A 19,704-nucleotide genomic window follows, 5' to 3' on the forward strand; every position below is an offset into this window, starting at 1 on the left:
TTATGGCTGACGCCTCCAGCCATGAATGTGATGTCCATAGGTGTGCAGGGACATCCCAATCCACTGCCCAGCTCTGACCCCACTCCCCACTGACCCCAGGAATTTTGATCCTTCTCTACCTGAGCGGGGTGTGTGTGGTTCAGTGGTTAGAACATGGGGTTGGGAGTCAGGACTCCTAGTTTCTCTCCCTGGCTCTGGGAGGGGAGATGGGGCAGAGGCTTTTGTATTATCATCATGAGAGACTAGTGCTATATCCAGCCCTGGGGCAAGAGGGCCAGCTGAGGGGTTGCTGCATGGTAAGACTGGACAATGCAGACCAGAGAGCTGGGGGAACATCAGAGTCTCCGGGGTGCACCAGCCCCCCTCTGGGGATTGGGATTCCCTTAGAGCTCATGTAGCCCTTGGGAAAGGGGCTAAAGTGTATCCTATCCCCCAGCCAGTGCCCCCTAGAGGGGAAAGGCCCCAAATCCCATTCCACACTCCCCTGGGCTAGCCAGTCGTCCCCCCTCAAAACACACACACACACACACACACTCTCTCTCTCTCTCCCCCCCGCCCCCCAAGATCATCCAGATAGGAGGGTGTGGGGAAGTGCTGCAGCCTCCTTCAGGGCTGGGCCAGCCCAGTGCATTCTGGGAAATGGGATCATGCCAGAGGCTTAGCACCTGCCACTGCCGTCAAAGAATAAGTTCTTTATTGGGAGATGGGTTCTCAACAGCCATGGCTAAAACAGCCAGAATTGGGCCCTGCCCCTGGAGAGGCCGCATCTCAAGGAGAGGTGAGTCTGGTCCTGCAGTGATCCCCCTCCTGCTGGCTCCACGACATAGGGCTGGCATGTGCAGAGAGCTTGCAGGATCTGTCGATGCTCAGTTTGGCACAGAGAAGCCCCCATGGTGGCCCGGGGGGGGTCAGTCCCCTTCCTGTCACTGCCCCCCACCCTGAACCAGGGTGTAGAGTCTGACAGCCCCCTTGGCAGATGGGCACAGCTCCCTCCACATCCCTCCGGTCTGCTCCAGAGTCAGGACGTCCTGCAGGAGAAGCACAGGGACACCACGGGATCAGTGCCAGGGAGCAGGGAGGCAGGGTACCTGCCGGCACCACCCAGAGCTCATGTGTGACTCTTATCGACCACGGGAGCTGGGAGAGCCGGGACTCCCCCAGGACTCCTGGGTTCAATTCCCAGGTCTAAGAGGGGAATGGGGTCCAGTGGATTAGAGCAGGGGGGCTGGGAGTCAGGACTCCTGGGTTCTATTCCCATCTGCCAGGCTGTGCCTCCCCTTACCTCTCTCTTGATAAAGATGATGCCAGTGGATTCCTGAGCTTCAGGCCCCCCGATCTCATATCTCTGCTTCACCTGCTCCAACGTCAGACTGCACCTGGGACATGGGGCGGCTCCATTAGCAGAACGGAGACATCCGGACCTGAGGCCCAATGGCAGCTGCACCTGTTTATTCTCTGTGCCTATGTGCAGCAAAGTTGAAGCCTGGCCTTGTGGTAACAGCTCAGGACACCTGGGTTCTATTCCTAGCTCTGCCACTGACTCTCAGACACCTTGGACAAGTTGCATCCCTGCTATGTGCCTCGGTTTCCCCATCTGTAAAATGGGGATAACGATCCTTCTTCTGTCTAGTTAGACTGCAAGCTTCTCAGGGCAGGGACTGTCTCACTGTGTCTGTACAGCACCTGGCATGATGGGGGGCCCCCAATCTCAGTCAGGGTCTGTGCAGCGCCTGGCACAATGTGAGGTCCCAATCTTGGCGCCATGCTAGTATGTTTATTTTGGCTGGGGGTGGGGAGGATATGGTAGAGGAAGTCAGGGCCCCAGGATGTGGGGAGAGGTTGCACCCCAATTACTGATTGGATCTATCACCAATTCAGGGTTCCTCTAGCTTCTAGATCCAAACAGTCAGGACATGGGTTTAAGCCAGCAGTTGAATCAACAGTGCCTGAGCCAGATCCACCAAAGTGGACCTCTGCCTCCTGAGCTCTCCCTGTGCCTAGCATAGCCCTCCTGGCCTCTCTGTGCACTGAATTAGCCCCATTACCTGACATAGAACTCAGCGCTGGCCCGACCTGCGCTGGTCTGGTTCCGAGCGATGCCCAGCAGCACTGGCTGGCTTAGGGTGGGCAGTGGCAGGTTGACCTATGGAGCAGGGAGGCGGGTTAGTCAGGGGCAGCAGAGCACAGAGACACCAACAGCCAATACCCCACATCTCTCACCTCATCTCGGATCTCCCGCAGGATGGAGGTGAAGATCTCCTTGACAACCATCTGTCTGGGGAGATCCTGCAAACGGATGGATTCTTCTGGGACATCCCCCACCACAGCCTGCAGCAGAGGAAGGAGCCCAGGGTCAGGAAATGCAGCCACCTCTGGAGTGGAACACAGCAAGGGAGGTGGATGCCAGGGAAAAAACATTCCTACACTTACAGGGAGTCCAGGAGATGTGCAATGGGGGCAGGCGGTGGGAGTTAAGGTTTCCCAGGGTGGGGGAGAACTGGCTGGCTCAGGGGGTGGGGAATGGGATCTGGGGCCTTTCCATTCTAGGGGTGCTGGGTGGACCCACCTGTGGCTCAGGATGCCCCCCGGGGATGTCTACGAGGCCAGGCGCCTCGCCCACCTTCAGGCTGCGCCGTAGGAAGACGAAGCAGTCATCAGCGGTATGCACCATGGCGCCCACTCCCAGCGGCTCCGCCAGGTAGGCCTGGCTGTCCCCAAAGTCCTGCCGCCCCTGCTGCTGGAGGTGCCTGGCTATGCCAGCCCGGTTGGTACCCAGAAAGTCCTTGTAGCAGGTGAGGCCCAGACGAAAGGTCAGGGAGCCCCCATCCAGCTGGGCTGAATGCAGCCGGAATTTGGAGCCGTTGAAAAGCCAGGGGCTGTGGCGGCACCGGGCCTCCCAGACAGCGTCGATCCAGGCCTGGCCCCCGGGCAGCTGGCGCCGGTCGTAGGCTGGGGAGAGCTCAGCCTGCACCTCTGTCTCTGCCAGGCCCTTGGGAGACGGACACTGCAGCATGATGGAGATCTCAGGGTCCATGGTGCTTCCCTGTGCCTCCCAGCCCCGGACACCAGGCTCAGGGCATCTGGGAGGGAGGAAAAGATGGGGATCACTCAGCTTCTATGCCAGGCTACCACCCCCTCACACACACCCTGGAGAGCCAAACCCATGGGTACCAAGGCCCCCCACTGCCCTAAACAACTGGTTCCATGGGCACTGCACCTCCTTCCCCCCCAAGCTGGTCCCATGGACACCACATGCTCCTGATTGCCCCACGAACGCTGTACCTCCCCACACTGCCCCAGAAAACCGACCCCATGGGCACTGCACACTCCCTTACCGCCCAGGAGATCCAGGCCCATGGATGACCCCCCCCTTCCTCTACTGCCAGAGAGACCTGGCCCCAGGAGCACTGAGCCTCCCCCATTCACCCAGAGATCTGCCTCCCACTGCCCCAGAGAGAGGGCTCCATGGGCACCAAACACCTCTCCCCACTGCCCCAGAGAGCTGGCCGTATGGTCCCCACATGCCATCCCCTACTGGCCTGGCGAGCTGGCTGCATGGGCACTGCACACCTCCCCCATCCCAATGAGAACCCCCTAGCCCCCAGGACGCGTGTGCCCCAAGGCTGCCCGGTGCATGGAGGGGTTTAGGATGGGGATTGAGCTTCAGCCACTTCCTAGAGGGGCAGCGCTGCAGGCTCATGCCATCCCCTCTGACCGAGGAAGGAGTTCTTAGAGGTGGGTGGGATCATTAGGGGAGATACCCCAAAGCTGCTAGTTAAACTCCACACACATATAGCTCTGGGGCTGTACTGATGAGAGCAGGGATGTGCGGATGGGAGCCAGGACACCTGGGTTCTATCCCCAGCTCTGGGAGGGGAGTGGGGTCTAGCGGATAGCGCTGGGGGCTGGGAGCCATGGACCTCCCTCCCCGTCTCTATTCTCCTGGCTGCCAATGAACCGGACACCCCCACAGCTCCCGCCTCCCCGGGGGCAAGGAGCACAGAGAACGGGGCTGCAGCCGGCTGATCCCAGCCCTGCAGGGCAGCCTGCCCGGGGCACCTTATGGGGCCATTCACCCCACGGCACAGCCCGGCCCCTGCGCGGGAGCCCCCGAGCGCTCCGCTCCCCAGCCCCGCGCCGGGCTCAGCGCCAGATTCGCTACCTCCAGCTCCAGCTCCACGGCCCGGCCCCAGCCGCCCCCTTCCCGGAAGTCAGCGGCTGCCTGCGGCCGCGCTGATTGGTTCAGGGTGGCTCTAGCCCCCTGCCGGCGGTTCCGCCCCGTGCTCCGGTATCCGGCTGGGCGGCTCTAGCCCCCTGCCGGCTGTGCCGCCCCGTGGCTCCGGCTGGGTGGCTCTAGCCCCCTGCCGGCTGTGCCGCCCCGTGGCTCCGGCTGGGTGGCTCTAGGCCCCTGCTGGCTGTGTCGCCCTGTGGCTTTGGTATCTGACTGGGCAGCTCTAGCCCCCTGCCGGCTGTGCCGCCCCGTGGCTCCGGCTGGGTGGCTCTAGGCCCCTGCCGGCTGTGTCGCCCTGTGGCTTTGGTATCTGGCTGGGCGGCTCTAGCCCCCTGCCGGCTGTGCCGCCCTGTGGCTCCGGCTGGGTGGCTCTAGGCCCCTGCTGGCTGTGTCGCCCTGTGGCTCTGGTATCTGACTGGGCGGCTCTAGCCCCCTGCCGGCTGTGCCGCCCCGTGGCTCCGGCTGGGTGGCTCTAGGCCCCTGCCGGCTGTGTCGCCCTGTGGCTTTGGTATCTGGCTGGGCGGCTCTAGCCCCCTGCTGGCTGTGCTGCCCCGTGGCTCCGGCTGGGTGGCTCTAGGCCCCTGCTGGCTGTGTCGCCCTGTGGCTTTGGTATCTGGCTGGGCGGCTCTAGCCCCCTGCCGGCTGTGCCGCCCCGTGGCGCCGGTATCTGGCTGGGCGGCTCTAGCCCCCTGCCGGCTGTGCCACCCCGTGGCTCCGGTATCAGGCTGGGTGGCTCTAGCCCCCTGCCAGCTGTGCCGCCCCCTGGCTCCGGTATCAAGCTGGGTGGCTGTGACGAAGTGGGAATGTTCTTAATGCTTTAAGAAATTAAAGTGGGAATGTTCTTTCTCTGAGTGCTATGTGGGGGCCTCAGTTTTCCCTATGCATTTCTCGAGTGTCTAGGGGTGTGTGATTGTTGCAGAGCCCTCGGGGGCCAGTGTGATGCTGTCTGCACAGGGAATGGCTGACACCCTGTCTCCTGGCAACTGATGGCCTGGGCCCCTCCTCTGCAAAGGTGCCAACTGAAGGTGTTGGAGAACAAAGAGATCAGGTGACCTCCTGGCCCGGGGAAAGAGAAAAAGGCAGAGGAGGGGCTGGAGAGTTTTCAGTTTGGAGCTGGCTGGGAAAAGGGAGGGGAGCCCAGACAGGGCTCTGGCCTCCCAAGATGGACCTGACTGAGGGGGTTCTGTTGTCTGTACCTGCAAGACCTGTCTTGGACTGTGTTCCTGTTGTCTAAATAAACCTGTTTTACTGGCTGGCTGAGAGTCATGGTGATTCTCAGGAAGATGGGGGTGCAGGGCCTTGTCTCCCCCAAACTCTGTGACAGTGGCTCTAGCCCCCTGCCGGCTGTGCCGCCCCATGGCTCCGGTATCGGGCTGGGTGCCTCTAGCCCCCTGCCAGCTGTCCTGCACCCTGGCTCTGGTATCCAGCTGGGTGGCTCTACCCCCTGCCAGCTGTGTTGCCTGATGGCTCTGGTGCCCAGCTGGGTGGTTCAAGCTCCCTGCCCATTCCACCCTATGTCTCCAGCATCTGGCTAGATGGCTCGAGCTCCCAGACAGCTCCTCCCACACCACTTTTTGAGAAGCATTTCAGTCACCAGGGGATTCCAATGGGCAGGAGTGACATGGGCATGGAGCCAAAATATGCAGTGTGTGACCCTCTCCCTTGCGGGCAGGGTTGTACCCACCCCCTGGCAGAAATCAGAGGCATCTGAATTTATCGTACATGTTTGGCAATGCTTGTCATGCCAATGGAGCACCGCTGATGTGAATGAACTGTGGGAAGGGGGTGGGGTCTAGTGGGTTAGAACAGGGGAGTTGAGAGTCAGGGTGCCTGGATTCTATCCCCAGGTCTGGGAGAGGAGGTTGGGGTGGGGGAAGTCAGGACTTGCCAAACTTCTCCAACTCTATTCCACTCATTAGCAGCTCCATTCTATCCCCCATCCCCAGCCAAGGTCCCCGGTCTGTGTTTCCCACTGTGATTAACGCTAATTAGTACCAATTACAAATCAGATTAGACACGGCTTTTCTGGGGCAGATCTGTAATGAATGGAGCCATTGCAAACCTGAGGAGGGGACCCGCATGTGCACACGCATGCGCACACGCACACCTCTCCTCCCACAGCTGGTGAGAGAACCCAGGAGTTCTGTTTCCCAGCCCTCCTGCTTTAACCACTAGACCCCACTCCCCTCCCAGTGCTGGTGAGAGAACCCAGGAGTCTTGAATACCCAGCTCCTAGGAGAGAAAAGTATCTTATGGTCAGAGGTGGGATAGTGGGAGCCAGGAATCATAGGTTGTATCCTGGACTGTGGTCCAGTGGGCTAGAGCAGAGGGGATGGGAGTGAGGACCACTGGATTTTATCCCCACTCTGAGAGAGGAGTGGGGCTTGTGGTTGGAAGGGGCCCTTTGAGTCATCCTGCATTCTGGACATATTTCTGCCACATCCTTGCCATGGGGGCACAGTGACAAGGGCTGTGAAACCCTGCCCCAAATGTCCATCCTGGGGTGGGTGGGGTGAGGAAGTGGGAGCTCTGCCCCCATCTGAGTCCATCATCTATTCTCCCTACTCCCTCCACCTCCTTTGGTGGCGGGGCCACACAACCATGAGACCTCCCCTCCCCCCTACACCCCCCCCTGGACTCCTAGGTTCTAATCCTGGCATTGCCAGCAACTCTGGGCAAGTGGTTCCCCTCCAGGGCTAACTCTCCCTCCAGGTGTGTGTTCATGGCTGGGGGGATGGACCATGAGAGCTTCAAAGCTCCCAAATGGCAAAAAACCTCAGCCCTCTCCCCCCTGCATTTATTAACCTCCCTGTCACATTGTGGGGGGCCAGCTCTCCCTGTCGCCCCCACTCCATGGGGCATAGCTGCCCTGCTTCCCTGGCAACGGGGCTCCCACAGCGTCACTTCCGCTTGCCAGCCCTGACTGGGCTCATTGTCGGGGAGCCCCCGGCCAGGGAACACGGGGGGCATTGTCCCCCGGAACAGGATGAGGTCATCGCAGCCATGCTGACAAAAGGGGGATTGTTGCCAACGGTCTTGTGCCCCCCCTCCTGGTCTCATTCCCACAACACCATTGAAGCTGACACAGAGCCCCAGATCTGCTTAGCTACTGCCTCCCCCCTTAGAGTCCCTGTGCTGGCTTTGAGCTGCTTTGCCTGGGCATTTTGCCTCATGTCAGCCATTGAATGGGCACACGCTGGGCATGGCAGGTCCCTTGGGAACTCAGAGCAGGCCTTTCACATCCATTAAATCAGTTATCTATGTGGCCACTTCCAATGCAAAGGAGAGGAATGACTGTGGTGTGGTTAAGGTGCTGCATTGGGGTACAGGACATTTGGGCTCAATATCCATCTCTGCCACAAACTACCTATGTGACCCTGGAGAAATCATTTTGGTCAAGATCCACAAAGGGACTCAGGTGTCTGTCTCTGTAGGTGCCTAAGTTCAACAATTAAGTGCCACTAACTTTCCCAAACCCCCCACTCAGCTGCCTCCTAACTCCATAGACAGCCACTAAGTCCTTATGTCACCCCACAGCTACTGAGCTGCTCAGAGCCCTTGTCCATTCTTCGACTGCAGTGGGATTGTCAAACTTTACTAGACATTCCCCTGAGCAGTGTCCCATCCAGCAGGCGTGCTCAGAGCACACCTATCAGGCAGTGTGTGTGTAAAATAGCCAGTAGCTCAGTGGTCAGTGCACACGCCTGGGATGTGCGATACTCAGCTTCAGCTCGGTCTCCCACAACCCAGCAGATCGCCCTGACCACTGGGCAACAGGTGGGCTTGGAAGGGCAAGATTTTGATCAGCAAATATGGCCAGACATCAATTTCACCAACACACACAAACTGACAAACATATTTATATTGATAACTGCAATGTACAGACAGGCAAAGTAAGAGAAATGCGGCTTGAGAACTTAGCAGAGTTTGATTTAAGTATATTTACTTGGTATATTTGGACATGTGATGTTGACAATTGGTGTTTTAACCGTTATAAAGCTTTAACTTTTTGAAACCCAACATCTATTGCCATTACATAATTATTGTCTACCCACCCCCCATTGTCTGATCTCCACCCATAATTTCCTGCAACTGTGAACACTTACATTGATTTAAAAAAAGCTTACAAATAAACATGGATATTATCTGTCAAACTTATATAGGAATTAGGCAGCAGAAGATGTATATATACACTCTGCCAAGCCTAGCTCTAGGGTCCTCTCAGATGGGTCCCTCTCCACCATTCTCTTCTGTTAAAGCTGTTTCACTTTGAATAAATAATTACATATTTCTTGAAGCAGGAACCCAAACCTGCCTCATCCCAGGGGAGTACCCTAACCACTGGGCTATTAGGTATGATGGAGTTTCTGTGCTTTTATACAAGAAAGGAATATCCTGGCTTAGGCGTCTGGCTCCAGAAGAGGATTCATGGCTGAGAATCCCAAGCAGAGGGAGGTGTGTGGAGGCCCAGCTCAATGGGAGTTAGGTGCCTAAGCATCTTTGTGAATCTGGTCCCTAAGCTCCCCCGCACTTTCCTGTGCACTTCACTCCCGGCTAACTTAAGTGGGTCCCTGCTCATCTTGCTGGCTTCTGAGAATTCCTGTCCTCAGCGCTTAACTCTCCCCATATAGTGCATGGATACCCAACTCAAGGCTCAGGATGCCACTAGGCAGCAGGGCACCTAAGAGTTAGGCATTGCAACACTCAGCATAGCAATGCATATGTCCCTTTTTGGGTCTAGCCCTTCAGTCTCTCTGTGCCTCCATTTCCCCATCTGTAAAATGGGATAAAAATCCATCCTTTGGGCTATATAGATTGTAAACTCTTTGGGGCATGAACAGATTCTCACCGTGTGTCTGTGCAGTGCCCAGCAGAATAAGGCACTAATGTTGGCCTGGGTCTATGAAGCATCTGGCACAATGAGGGCCCTGATCTTAGTCAGGTTTTGTGCCACATCCACCACAACAAGGGCTTGATCTCGGTCAGGGTCTGTGCAGCACCCACAAGACCATGGTCTCAGCTGAGGCCTCTAGCTGCTATAATCACTCAAGCAGTAACAAAGATGTTTAGTTTTAAATTGAAGCCAGGAACTTCAAAGAGCAATGGGACATTTGCACCACAACCTCCAGAGTTCTCGTAGTGAACAGTTTTACAAGAGGATTGGAAGGGACATAAACACTCGTGTGTCAAGGTTTAAGCCAGTCTCTATTAGGGGTTGGATCAAACCTTCATGAGGGCAGATTACTCCATATCTGCCCACTGTGGGATTCTCACACCTTCCTCTGAATCATCGGGTTCTGGTCTCTGTCAGAGACAGGACATTGGACTTAAATGGGCCATGACTCTGATCCAGTCTGGCAATTCCCATGTTTCCGACTGTTATGGGTAAGGTGAAAGATTGTTCAAACCAGCGGGTGTAAACACTGCCCTTCATTTGGGACACATGTAAAAACAATTACACTCCTTTTCAGGTGGCTGAAATGAGTGAGGAAGGAATTTTACCACCAACGCACAATTGGCCTGGTTTGTTCTAGGCTTGTTTGGCTTTTTTTGCGTTCCTCTGAAGCATCAGGGATTGGAGACTGGACACCAGAGAGAGTAGGCCAGGCTCTGAGGTGGTTCAGAATCCAGTTAATCCTGTCTAGCTGCCTGGCTGCTTGCTCGGGATCCAGCTGATCATCAGATTTAGGGTCAGGGAGAAATTTCCCTCAAGTCAGATTGGCAGGGACCTTTGTGTTTTTTCACCTTCCTCTGCAGCATGGGTCACCAGCGGGGGTCATCTGTCCGACCTCATCAATTCCCTGCCATCACAGGGCCTCGCGCATGGGTGGCAGCCTGGTTTCTCCTGTTCTTTGCCTGCAGTACACAACAGTTTAGTTTCCTGAGGAGGACTGAAATGCTTTGGTCAAACTAAAGTCATTGGGCTCAATATGGGGTAAGTGAGCAAAACTAAGTGGACTGTGCTGTACAGGAGGACTGGTGGTCCCTTCTGTCCTTAAAACTCTATGAAACAATAGGGGCCTCCACCCCAACCACAGGCATATGTCACACTGCCCAAAACAAGGTGCATGTGGTGGGCAGAGGTGTTTGATGGGTATCATTTTAGCTGAGGTATGCATGAGAAAGAGAAGCCAAGAAGGATCAGAAAGCCAGGGGCTCAGCCCGGACAAGCAGGGAGAAAAGCCATGGGGGAGTGAGAGCTTTTTGGGCTAAGTGCTACCTGAAAGAGGCACATTGTGACTGTGAGCAAAGTCGCACTAGCCGCAGAGACCAGAGGGACAGGGTCTTTCCAGTTTGCTGACCATTCTGAAAAATTGAAGAAAACTAGGGTTGACCCAAACTGAAAGTTTTTCAAATTTGACAGTGAATCAAAAAGCTGGAAAAAAAAATCCTGTTTCCGTCAAACCATTTGGTTTCCAAACTTTTTTATGCGTTCTCTGAATTTTGTTTAAATAAAATCAAAGTAAATTTTGAAAGGACAAGTCATTTTGAACTGGAAAAACTGAAATATTTCCTTTCAAAAATTACAAAATATTTTGGATTTTTTTAAAACCAAAACAATTTGGCAAATTTGACAGAAATTCACAACATTTTTCAGTCAACCCAAATCTGCATTTTTTGGCCCAATGTTTTGGCTGAAAAATGTTGCCTAGCTTCAATCCTAACTGACGTTACCCTGAATTTTGGCTAACTGTGGGGGTCAGAAGGGAGTAATGCTACATTACACTCTACACAGAGACAGGCAGCTGAATTGCCTGGCATCTGCCCATTGCTGCTTCCAGCTGGTGCACCGTCATTGAGGCCAGGGCAGCGCAGGGGAACAAAGAGGTGCTCAGCTGCCCAGTGAACCCTAATAGTGGAGGGGAGTAGCCACGCAGGGAAGGGGGCCTGGTGGGGAAACAGAGGTTGATTTAACAGCTGTTGCCATTAGTGTCTGTTCCCTGCTAGGGATCCTGAATGAAGGTGGCGAGGTGGCAGCGGTGGCAGCAGCCGAGGGGAGAGCGTTGGAGGGCTTCAGCAGGCCAGAGAAGCGTGAGGGCAGCACTGGGGATCATAGGAACCGTATGTGTTAGCGCAGGCAGGGAGCTGAAGTCTGTGTTCCAGCCCCCACCCGTGCTGGGCGGCAGGCATCAGAAGAGCCCGATCTCGGGTTTACACGCTCGTGCTGCCTTACAATGGGCAGCAAGTCAGCGGTGGGCTGGGGATAGAACCCAGGTGTCCTGGCTCCCAGCCCCCACTGGCCTCCCAGAGCTGGGACAGAACCCAGGCGTCCTGGCTCCCAGAGCGAGGCAGGGGCTAGACCCTCGCCCCCGGCAGCGGCCTGGCCTCATGCCTGTCCCGGCCTAGTGCCAAGCTGCGGCGCGGAGCCGCACCGGGCTCTGCCACCCCGCCTCCGCTACGGCGCCCAGTAGCTGGGGCTGGGGGCGGGGCCCGGCCGTCGCCCCTCCCCCCGCTCCCCGATGGGCGGGGCCGGGCAGCTGCAGCTGCTGCCGGAGGAGGCCGGAAAATGGCGGCTGGGGCCCAGAGTGAGTCTCTATGGCAACCGGTCCCCCCCCCCCCCGTGCAGGCTCCTTTACCCCCTTCCCTGGGCGTCCCCTTCCCCACCAGCCCAGCCCCCCCGGTTCGCCCCCTTTTTATCCCTTGCAGCCTCCACTGTTGCCCACCCGCAGCATGTGACCCCCACACTAATGCCCCCGCCCCCTGTAGTAACTCCCCCCATAACTGCCCCCCCTGCAGTATCTGCCCCCTCCCCCCGTGGCAACTGCACCCCCCACCTCTTGCCCCCTGTACCCGCCCCCCACTGTCACCCATTCCCCCTCCCCCTACTGCATTATGTCCCCCCACTTGGGAGTGTACCCCCACCCCCAGAGCCCTTTCTCTGGCAGGGCATGGCCCTTCCGGGGTGGGCAGAGCTGTTGGCTCACACGCTGTGATTTACCCCTGTTCCCAACTGGCTGGTGAAACCCAAAGTGATATAATGGAAAAAGTCCTTTCAACTTTGGGGGGCCCAGCTGGACACACCTGTGGGGCTGGGTTTGGGCCCTAATCAGCACCCAGAAGTCCAGGGGAGCGGTGGATGCTCAGCACCTTTGGGCATCTCTAGTCAGGCACCAAAAATCTCCAGCCACCTTTGAGATTTGATCTTTAATTCCCTTCTGACTACTTATTAATATGTGTATTACAATAGTGCCTAGAGGCCCCAACACATTGTGCTGGGTGCTGGACGGCTGTGCTGGACAGAGATCGGGCCCCCTGTTGTACCAGGCATTGCACAGACCTGACTGAGACTGGGGCCCCCATTGTGGTGCTGCACAGACCCTGACCAAGAGCAAGGCCCCCCCATTGTGCTAAGTGTTGCACAGATACACAGGGAAATACAGTCCCTGCACCCAAAGTGCTTACAGTCTAAACAGATAAGAAAGATCATCCCCTCTTTTATAGACAGGGAAACTAAGGCCCAGAGAGACTGAATTACTTGCCCACACAGGGAGTTCAATGGCAGAGCCAGGAATTGAGCCCAGATCTTCTGGGTCCCAGTTCAGTGCTTCAATCTTGGGTGACATTGGACAAGTCACTTCCACTCTATGCCTCAGTTTCCCCATTTGTAAAAAGGGGATAATGATGCTGGCCTTCTTTGTAAAGTGCTTTGAGATCTACTGTTGAAAAGTGCTAGATAAGAGCTAGGGATTATTATTTAACCACAAGACCATCCAATGTTTAAATGATTGAAATATTTCCTTTAACAGTTTTCCCTCTTATAAATGATTTGTATTGTGACCTGAATCAGGATCAAAGCCATGTGAACAGCATTCTTTGTTCATATGGGTGGGAGGCTGATTGTGTGTGTGTGTGGATATTTACCCAAAGAATCTATTTCTATTTGATTGTGTTGTGTGGTGTTTTTTTTAATGTCACAAAGACATTTCTTACTGTGTTTTGTAAAACTTAAAAAAAAAAAAATTAAATAACACACTGAATTTGGGCCTTAAACTCAGGGAATATTAAGTTAAATCCAGGTGTGGAGCAGAGTTTGTCATTTGGTCAAAGTAGCTTTGGTTGTGCTGCATGCAGAGAAGGGCTTCTAGGCTGATGAGGGGAATGGAGAGCCAATTTTATGAGAGGCTTGTTTAACCTGGCCAGATGAAGGCTGAGAGGGGATCTGGTTGCTCTCTATAAATACATCCATTTGGGAGGGGATCCCAGGGTGAGAGAAGAGCTATTGAAGCTAAAGGACAATGTTGGCACAAGAACCAATTGGGATAAACTGGACAGGAATAAATTTTAGCTGGAAATAATGGTTTCTGTCCATCAGAGGAGGGACTTCTGGAGCAGCCTCCCCATAGGAGCAGTGGGGGGCAAACAACCCAGTTAGTTTGAGCATGGAATTTGATACATTTATGCCCGGGATTATATGATGGTGTTGCCTGCAGTAGCTGGGACTGGACTCAGTGACCCCACAGGTGCCTTCCAGGACTATGTCCAAGGGTGATTGACTGATGCTGATTTTGTTGGTCCAGACTGAAGGGCTAAGAATCAGATTTTAAAAAAAGATTTAGGTGCCTGAAGATGCAGATAGGCAGATTTCAATATCCCACCAGGGGACCTAGGTGGTAAAATTGGGAGCTAGGTTAGATGCTTCCAACATGTGAGCTAACACTTCCTAATGCCATCCCTTTTATTCTAGTCCAGACAAGGCCTTGGTGTGAGGAATTCCAGGAGGGCAGTGTGATCTAATGGCCAGAGCACTGGACTGGGACTCGGGATACCAGCGTTTTATTCCCAGCTCTGCCACTGGCCTTGGGTAAGTCTCTTTACTTCTCTGTGCCTCAGTTTCCCCATCTGTGAGAATGATACTGACCTTTTGTAAAGCACTTTGAGCTCTACGGAAGAAAGGTGCTACAGAAGAGCTAGGGTTTATTAGCATTATATCAGCTATTCTGTATAGAGCAGTGGTTCTCAAACCTTTTTTTTTCGAAGCCCACTTGAAAATTGCTGAGGGTCTCGGCGGACCACTTTCCAAATGTTGTTTGTACCATTAGCTAACTATTGTAAAGCGCTTTGTATAAAAGCGCTCTATAAAAAAAACCTTAATAATAATTAATGTTTTTTGTTCTACAAATAAAAACACACAACTCATATTTTAATATCAGTAGTCTTACCTTTCTAATGCGATGGATGTGCCCTCTCCCTCCCTCCCCCCCCGCGGCAGCTCCCTGATCTGGGGCTGAGAAGGGGGAGTGGGTCTCTCCCTGGCAGCCGCAGCCCTGGAACTGGGGAAAGTTGCCTCTTGCTCTGGCCGCCACAGCCCTGAACATCCCAAATTCCCCCCACCCCCTCTTCTCACCCCACTGCCCCCGCCCACCTACCTCCTATTCCCCCCAAGGCCACCACCTCATCTTACATGTGCATCTTCTCCAGGGTCCAGGCACCTAATTAGTGGAGCCATGCCTGCACGACTCCACTAATAAGGTGGGTCGCCCTTCATTCTCTTGTGTGCAGCTGCCCAGGTGTGCACCTTAGAAGGAACTATCCGTGGACCACCTGAATGGAGCTCCTGGACCACTGGTGGTCCATGGACCACAGTTTGAGAGCGTCTGGTATAAAGCAATACACCTGGGGCTGGAGCCATCTCATATGAGAGTTTCTTGTTTCATCACCTATAATCTGCTGGCTTCAATGGACCTACTCCAATTTACACCAGCTGATGAGCTGGCCTTTAGTGACTGGGCTTTTGAGGACATTTCTGAGCCAAGGGGCAGCCAAAGCCCATTAATAGAACTATGCCATGGTGGGAGTTTTTTCCTTTAAGCATCAGTTTTGAGGTATTTTTAGGGGCCCTCAGAAAAATATCACAGATTAAAGATGTTAATATTTGTGAGTGAAACAAGTAGAGAATATTATTTCTTTTGGCAGTGGCTCTCCTCATGTGGAAGCCATTAAAGCACTGCCCTTTTCATAGTTGAAATAAATCGCCCTCGAGGGAGGTTTCTTTTTCTAGTGGGCACTGATACAGAAAATATCCTAGTTGTGGCTTGCCTAAAACTCAACTGGAAAGGAAGGTGGGGAAAGGAAACCTAAACCATAGAGCAACTGGGCATTAAATACCGAAGCCTGTGAAGTACTGAGCACTCTCAGCTCCCTGAGCCATAAGTAGGAGCCCAGCATCTTTCAGCATGTTGTACAAACAGGGAAATAGTGAATAGAAGCAGGGAAGTGATTTTACCTCTGAATATGGCATTGGTGAGACCCATACTGTGTCCAGTTCTGGCATCCACATTTTAAAAGGGAGAAACCAGAGAATGTGCAGAGAAGAGGCACAAAAATTATTTGAGGGCGGGAAAAAATTGCCTGACAGTGAGAGACTTAAAGAGCTCAATGTGTTTTTCAGAAAGAAGATAGCAAAGTGACTTGATTACAGTATGTAAGTACCTTCACGGAAAGATAATCTTGGGTACTAAAGGGCCCTTTAGGAGAGAGAGACAGAGCAAGACCTAATGGCTAGAAGTTAAAGCCAGACACATCCACATTAGAAATAAAGCACAGGTTTTTTTTTTAACGGAGAAGGTGGTTAACCCTTGGAACAAACTCCCAAGGAAAGTAGTGGATTCTCCATTTGAACTCCAGATTCAATGTCTTTCTGGAAGATTCTTTAGTCAAACACAAGTGATTGGACTCAATACAAAAGGGTAACAATGGAATTCTCTGGCCTCTGCTATATAGGAGGTCAGAGTAGGGCCTTGTCTTGCTGGTATAGCTGTACTGGCAAACCCTCCCCGTGTAGAAGCAGTTTATACTGGAAAAAAAGTCCTTTTGCCAATATAGTTTATACCAGTTCCCCAAGTGAAATAATCTATTACAGCAAAAACTGCATCGCCAGGGTTTTCGCTGGCACAACTGTGTCAGCAAAAACTTACACCCCCAGGTATAGCTACGCCAGCAAAACTTCTAAGCGTAGACCAGGTCTAGATGACCTAAAGTTTCTCGTGGCTTTAAAAGCTATGGATCTATGTTGTAGCTATACCCCAGCAGGCCTTGTGCAGTTTGGCTGTACCACTGGGTGTTGTGTTTGCCACTCACCCTTCTGAGGGCTACTCGAAAAGCAATGGGATTCAACTGCTGGGGAACTCATGTCTGCGGGCCACATAATGTTCTCTGCAGCCTGGGTTCAGTGGTTCTGTGTTCTTGATCTCTGGAACTTGCAGTAACAAATGTGAGATTTCTGAGGCTGGGTAAGGTGGCGAGGGCTGGAGGGAAGGGCCCCTCTCTCATTAGCAGGAGGATTGGCAGTTGCTATGGCACTGGAATGATGGCTTTTTGCTGAATGCCAGTGCAGCCAGTAGGCGACCCCAGGTGTAGGATGTAGCAAAAAGCTCTCCATGCTGGCAAACAGCCTGTCTAAAGTGGGCATGTTTGGATTGATGTAGCTAAGTGCATGCAAACCCCCAGTGCACTGCACTGCTGCAAAATGGAGTTTACACTGGTCCCACTTACTCAGCTTCCAACCCTGACGTTCCACTGGTGCAGGGCATCATGAGGCATTAAATCCCCATGACAGAGAGAGCGTGCACAGAGGAGGCCCTTATGCAAGTAGCAGTGGGCATGCTCCAACAGAGCAAGTGATCTACCGGGTGCGTCACTGAGTCGTGTTGGTATTTCCATCCAAGGGCCGCCCTAGCTCTTCCACGGCACACCTCTGTGTTTGGTAATAAGGGCGCTCAGAGTGGATCGCTGCTGGGTGCAGGCCAGCTGTGTAAATGCTCTGCCCCTCCTTTATGAAATAGAAGGTCTAGTCTGCGAGGTTGGTTTATGCCAGTATATATGATTGTCCTGGATGGTGTGGCCTATCCTTCACTAGGAGAAAAGGTGTGTTCTTACGATGTGTTAGCCAGCAGGTGGTAACTAACACCAGGGGAAATACGACAAAGCTACTCAAAAATTTGACATATCAGCTTTCTCAGTATTTTTGTTTTGAAATTAATTTTAATTTTATTATTTATTTTTTAAATTGTCATTTTGTTTTGATGAGGTTGAAATGTTTGGTTTCTTCTTTGATTATCTTATAATTTATTGTGTGTCAGCACAGCGCTTAGCACAACAGGGTTCTGGTGTGTGACTAAGGCTCCCAGGCACGATGGGAATACAGATAATAGAACAGAATATATAAAAACTGATAAAATCAAAACAGCCAGACTGAAATGTCGTTCTGATGTTAACAAAAAGGAAGTATTTTGGAATTTTCGTTTCACCGTCTATTTTGATTTTGCTCTGATACAGGATGAAAAGAAATTTGGAAATGTTGGAGTTTCCCATAGAATGGAAATTCTGAGTTTTGATCCACGCTGAAGACAGTATGTAGTATTAACTAAAGGGCTCTGCAGTCAAGCAGACAAAGATCTAACAAGATCCAATAGCTGGAATTTGAAGCTAGACAAATTCAGACCAGAAATGAGATACAAATTTTTCCAGTGAGGTAATCAACTGTTGATTAATTGTGGATAGATTCTCCATCGCTGGCAATTTTAGAATCACAATTGGATTTTTTTTTAACAGATCTGCCCTAGTTCAACCAGGAATTAGTTCAGTGCTATGGTCTGTTATATAGGAGGTTAGACTAGATCAGAGGTGGGCAAACTATGGCCCGTGGGCCGCATCCGGCCCACGTGACCGTCCTGCCTGGCCCTTGAGCTCCCAGCCGGGGAGGCTAGCCCCCCGGCCCCTCCCCTGCTGTCCCCCCTCCCCCACAGCCTCAGCTCGCCGTACCGCCAGCGCTCTGGGCAGCATGGCTGCGAGCTCCTGCCTGGCAGTGTGGTGGCGTGGCTGGCTTCAGCCGGGCGGCGCGGCTGCCAAACATGCTGCTCTGAGCGGCATGGTAAGGGGGCAGGGAGCGGGGGGGTTGGATAAGGGGCAGAGGGTCCTGGGGGGCTGTCAGGGGACAGGGAGCAGGGGGTGGTTGGATGGGGCGGAGGTTCGGGGTGGTGGTCAGGGGACGGAGAACAGGGGAGTTGGATAGGCATGGGAGTCCCGGGGGGCCGGTCAGGGGTGTGGATAGGGGTCAGGGCAGTCAGGAGACAGGGAGCAGGGGAGGTTGGATAGGGGTGGGGTCCTGGGGGGGGGAGCGGTCAGGGGACAAGAAGCAGGAGGGGTTGCATGGGTGGGGGGTTCTGAGGGGGGTGGGAAGTGGGAGGGGACGGATAGGGGGCGGGGGTCAGGCTGCTTGGGGAGCCACAGCCTTCCCTACCCGGCTCTCCATATAGTTTTGGAACCCTGATGTGGCTCTCATGTCAAAAAGTTTGCCCACCCCTGGACTAGATGGTCACAGTGATTCCTTCTGGCTTTATAATCTGTGAATCTGGGAACATGTGTTAGCAGGTCAAAGTAAGAACTATGGGGGAGCTCAGGGTTTTTCCCTGTCCTTCTGACTCACATGAAAATTACAGACTGCCTTTTCTTCATTAGTTAACACAAAGTAACATCCTAACATGAGGTGAGAAAACACCTTTTTTCCTCGTGTCGATGTATCCTTGGAATGCGTCTTTTAGCTTTTTAACAAGTCTTTATCCTTTTAGTACAAGTCCAGCAAACACCAGTATAACATGAATGAAAATGTACCAGAATAATATCAAATAATTTTCAGATTTCATTGCACATTCTCAAAGCAATTTACAAATGTTAAACCCACTTAAAAGTCTCCTATCAGATAGGTCAGCATCCATCTGCAAGACTGTGATAAAAATACACTGAAGCTCAGATTGGGGTAGTGAATTGCCCAAAGCCAGATACAGTTACCTACTCTTGGGGGAATTCTGCACCACCGCGCAATGCAGAATTTTGCAGAAATTAATGTTGTGCGCGTAGAATTTCCTTTCCCCCACAGAAATGGGGTGTAGTGCTGCTGGCCGACAGTAGGGGCTTCTGGACCTGGCAGAGCCCAGCTTGCTTATAGAAGACACTGCGGGGGGAGGAGGGGGGAGCTAGAGGGTTCCCAGCAGCTCCAGTTCCCTGCACGCTCTAAGGGAAGGAGACGGCAGCGGTGTGCAGGAAACTCCACACAAGCCTGGGACCAAGCATCGGGCTGTTTCTCCCTCTGGATCCCTGGGCTTTGGGGCGCGGGGGTTTCTGGGCTAGGGCGGGCCCCATGGCTTGGCTTTGGAGGGAGGGGGTGTGGGTATCTGGGCAAGAGGGGGCCCTGTGGCTGGTTTCTGGGAGGAAGGGGGTTCAGGTGTATTGGTTGGGGGGGGCTGCGGCTGGGCTCTGGGGGGAGGGGTTGTGGGTGTCTGGCCCCCCAGCTGGGCTCAGGGTGGGGGTGCAGAGAAACAGGAACTGGGCTGTTTTAGGGGTTTCTTTAACTCTCTACTCCTGGGGGAATTTTTGTGTGTGTTTGTAATGTTACAGACATACTTGCTGACAGGTATTTTGAAATAAATTTCCAAATAATTGAAACTGGCATGATTATGTAGTGTTATTTTGACAAA

General features: G+C 53.3%; 2 protein-coding genes across 7 annotated transcripts in view; one reads left to right on the forward strand and one right to left on the reverse strand.

Annotated features, from left to right (window-relative positions):
- Positions 1–677: 677 nt before the first annotated feature.
- NUDT22 (nudix hydrolase 22) lies at positions 678–4,192 on the reverse strand. Its single transcript, XM_065408186.1, has 6 exons — positions 4,163–4,192; positions 2,567–3,080; positions 2,221–2,328; positions 2,046–2,143; positions 1,283–1,376; positions 678–1,028 (listed from the first exon to the last, which is right to left on the reverse strand). Exons 2-6 carry the CDS (start codon positions 3,032–3,034, stop codon positions 924–926), a joined length of 873 nt encoding a protein of 290 aa, XP_065264258.1. The 5' UTR covers positions 3,035–3,080; positions 4,163–4,192; the 3' UTR covers positions 678–923.
- Positions 4,193–11,686: 7,494 nt separating this feature from the next.
- DNAJC4 (DnaJ heat shock protein family (Hsp40) member C4) overlaps positions 11,687–19,704 on the forward strand; it is a 72,549-nt gene continuing 64,531 nt past the window's right edge. For 4 of the 6 annotated variants that reach the window (XM_065407989.1, XM_065407990.1, XM_065407994.1 and 1 more), the window contains exons 1-2: positions 11,687–11,757; positions 13,917–14,033. In XM_065407989.1, the coding sequence (XP_065264061.1) occupies positions 13,966–14,033 (68 nt within the window). In that variant the 5' untranslated portion in view covers positions 11,687–11,757; positions 13,917–13,965. Of the gene's footprint in view, positions 11,758–13,916; positions 14,034–19,704 lie in introns of those variants that run through there. The other 2 variants (XM_065407992.1, XM_065407993.1) reach the window with 2 other exon arrangements.

The sequence above is a fragment of the Emys orbicularis genome, chromosome 7 (genome assembly GCF_028017835.1).
Source record: "Emys orbicularis isolate rEmyOrb1 chromosome 7, rEmyOrb1.hap1, whole genome shotgun sequence".
Classification (NCBI taxonomy): domain Eukaryota; kingdom Metazoa; phylum Chordata; order Testudines; family Emydidae; genus Emys; species Emys orbicularis.

Bases quoted from the DNA above. Each gene is read 5' to 3' on its own strand.
- NUDT22 (XM_065408186.1), bottom strand. From the start codon at position 3,034: ATGGACCCTGAGATCTCCATCATGCTGCAGTGTCCGTCTCCCAAGGGC. The intron at 2,144-2,220 runs GTGAGAGATGTG...CCTGCTCCATAG, and splicing joins TGCGGGAGATCCGAGATGAG to GTCAACCTGCCACTGCCCAC. The intron at 1,377-2,045 runs GTAATGGGGCTA...CCCATGTCCCAG, and splicing joins AGCGCTGAGTTCTATGTCAG to GTGCAGTCTGACGTTGGAGC.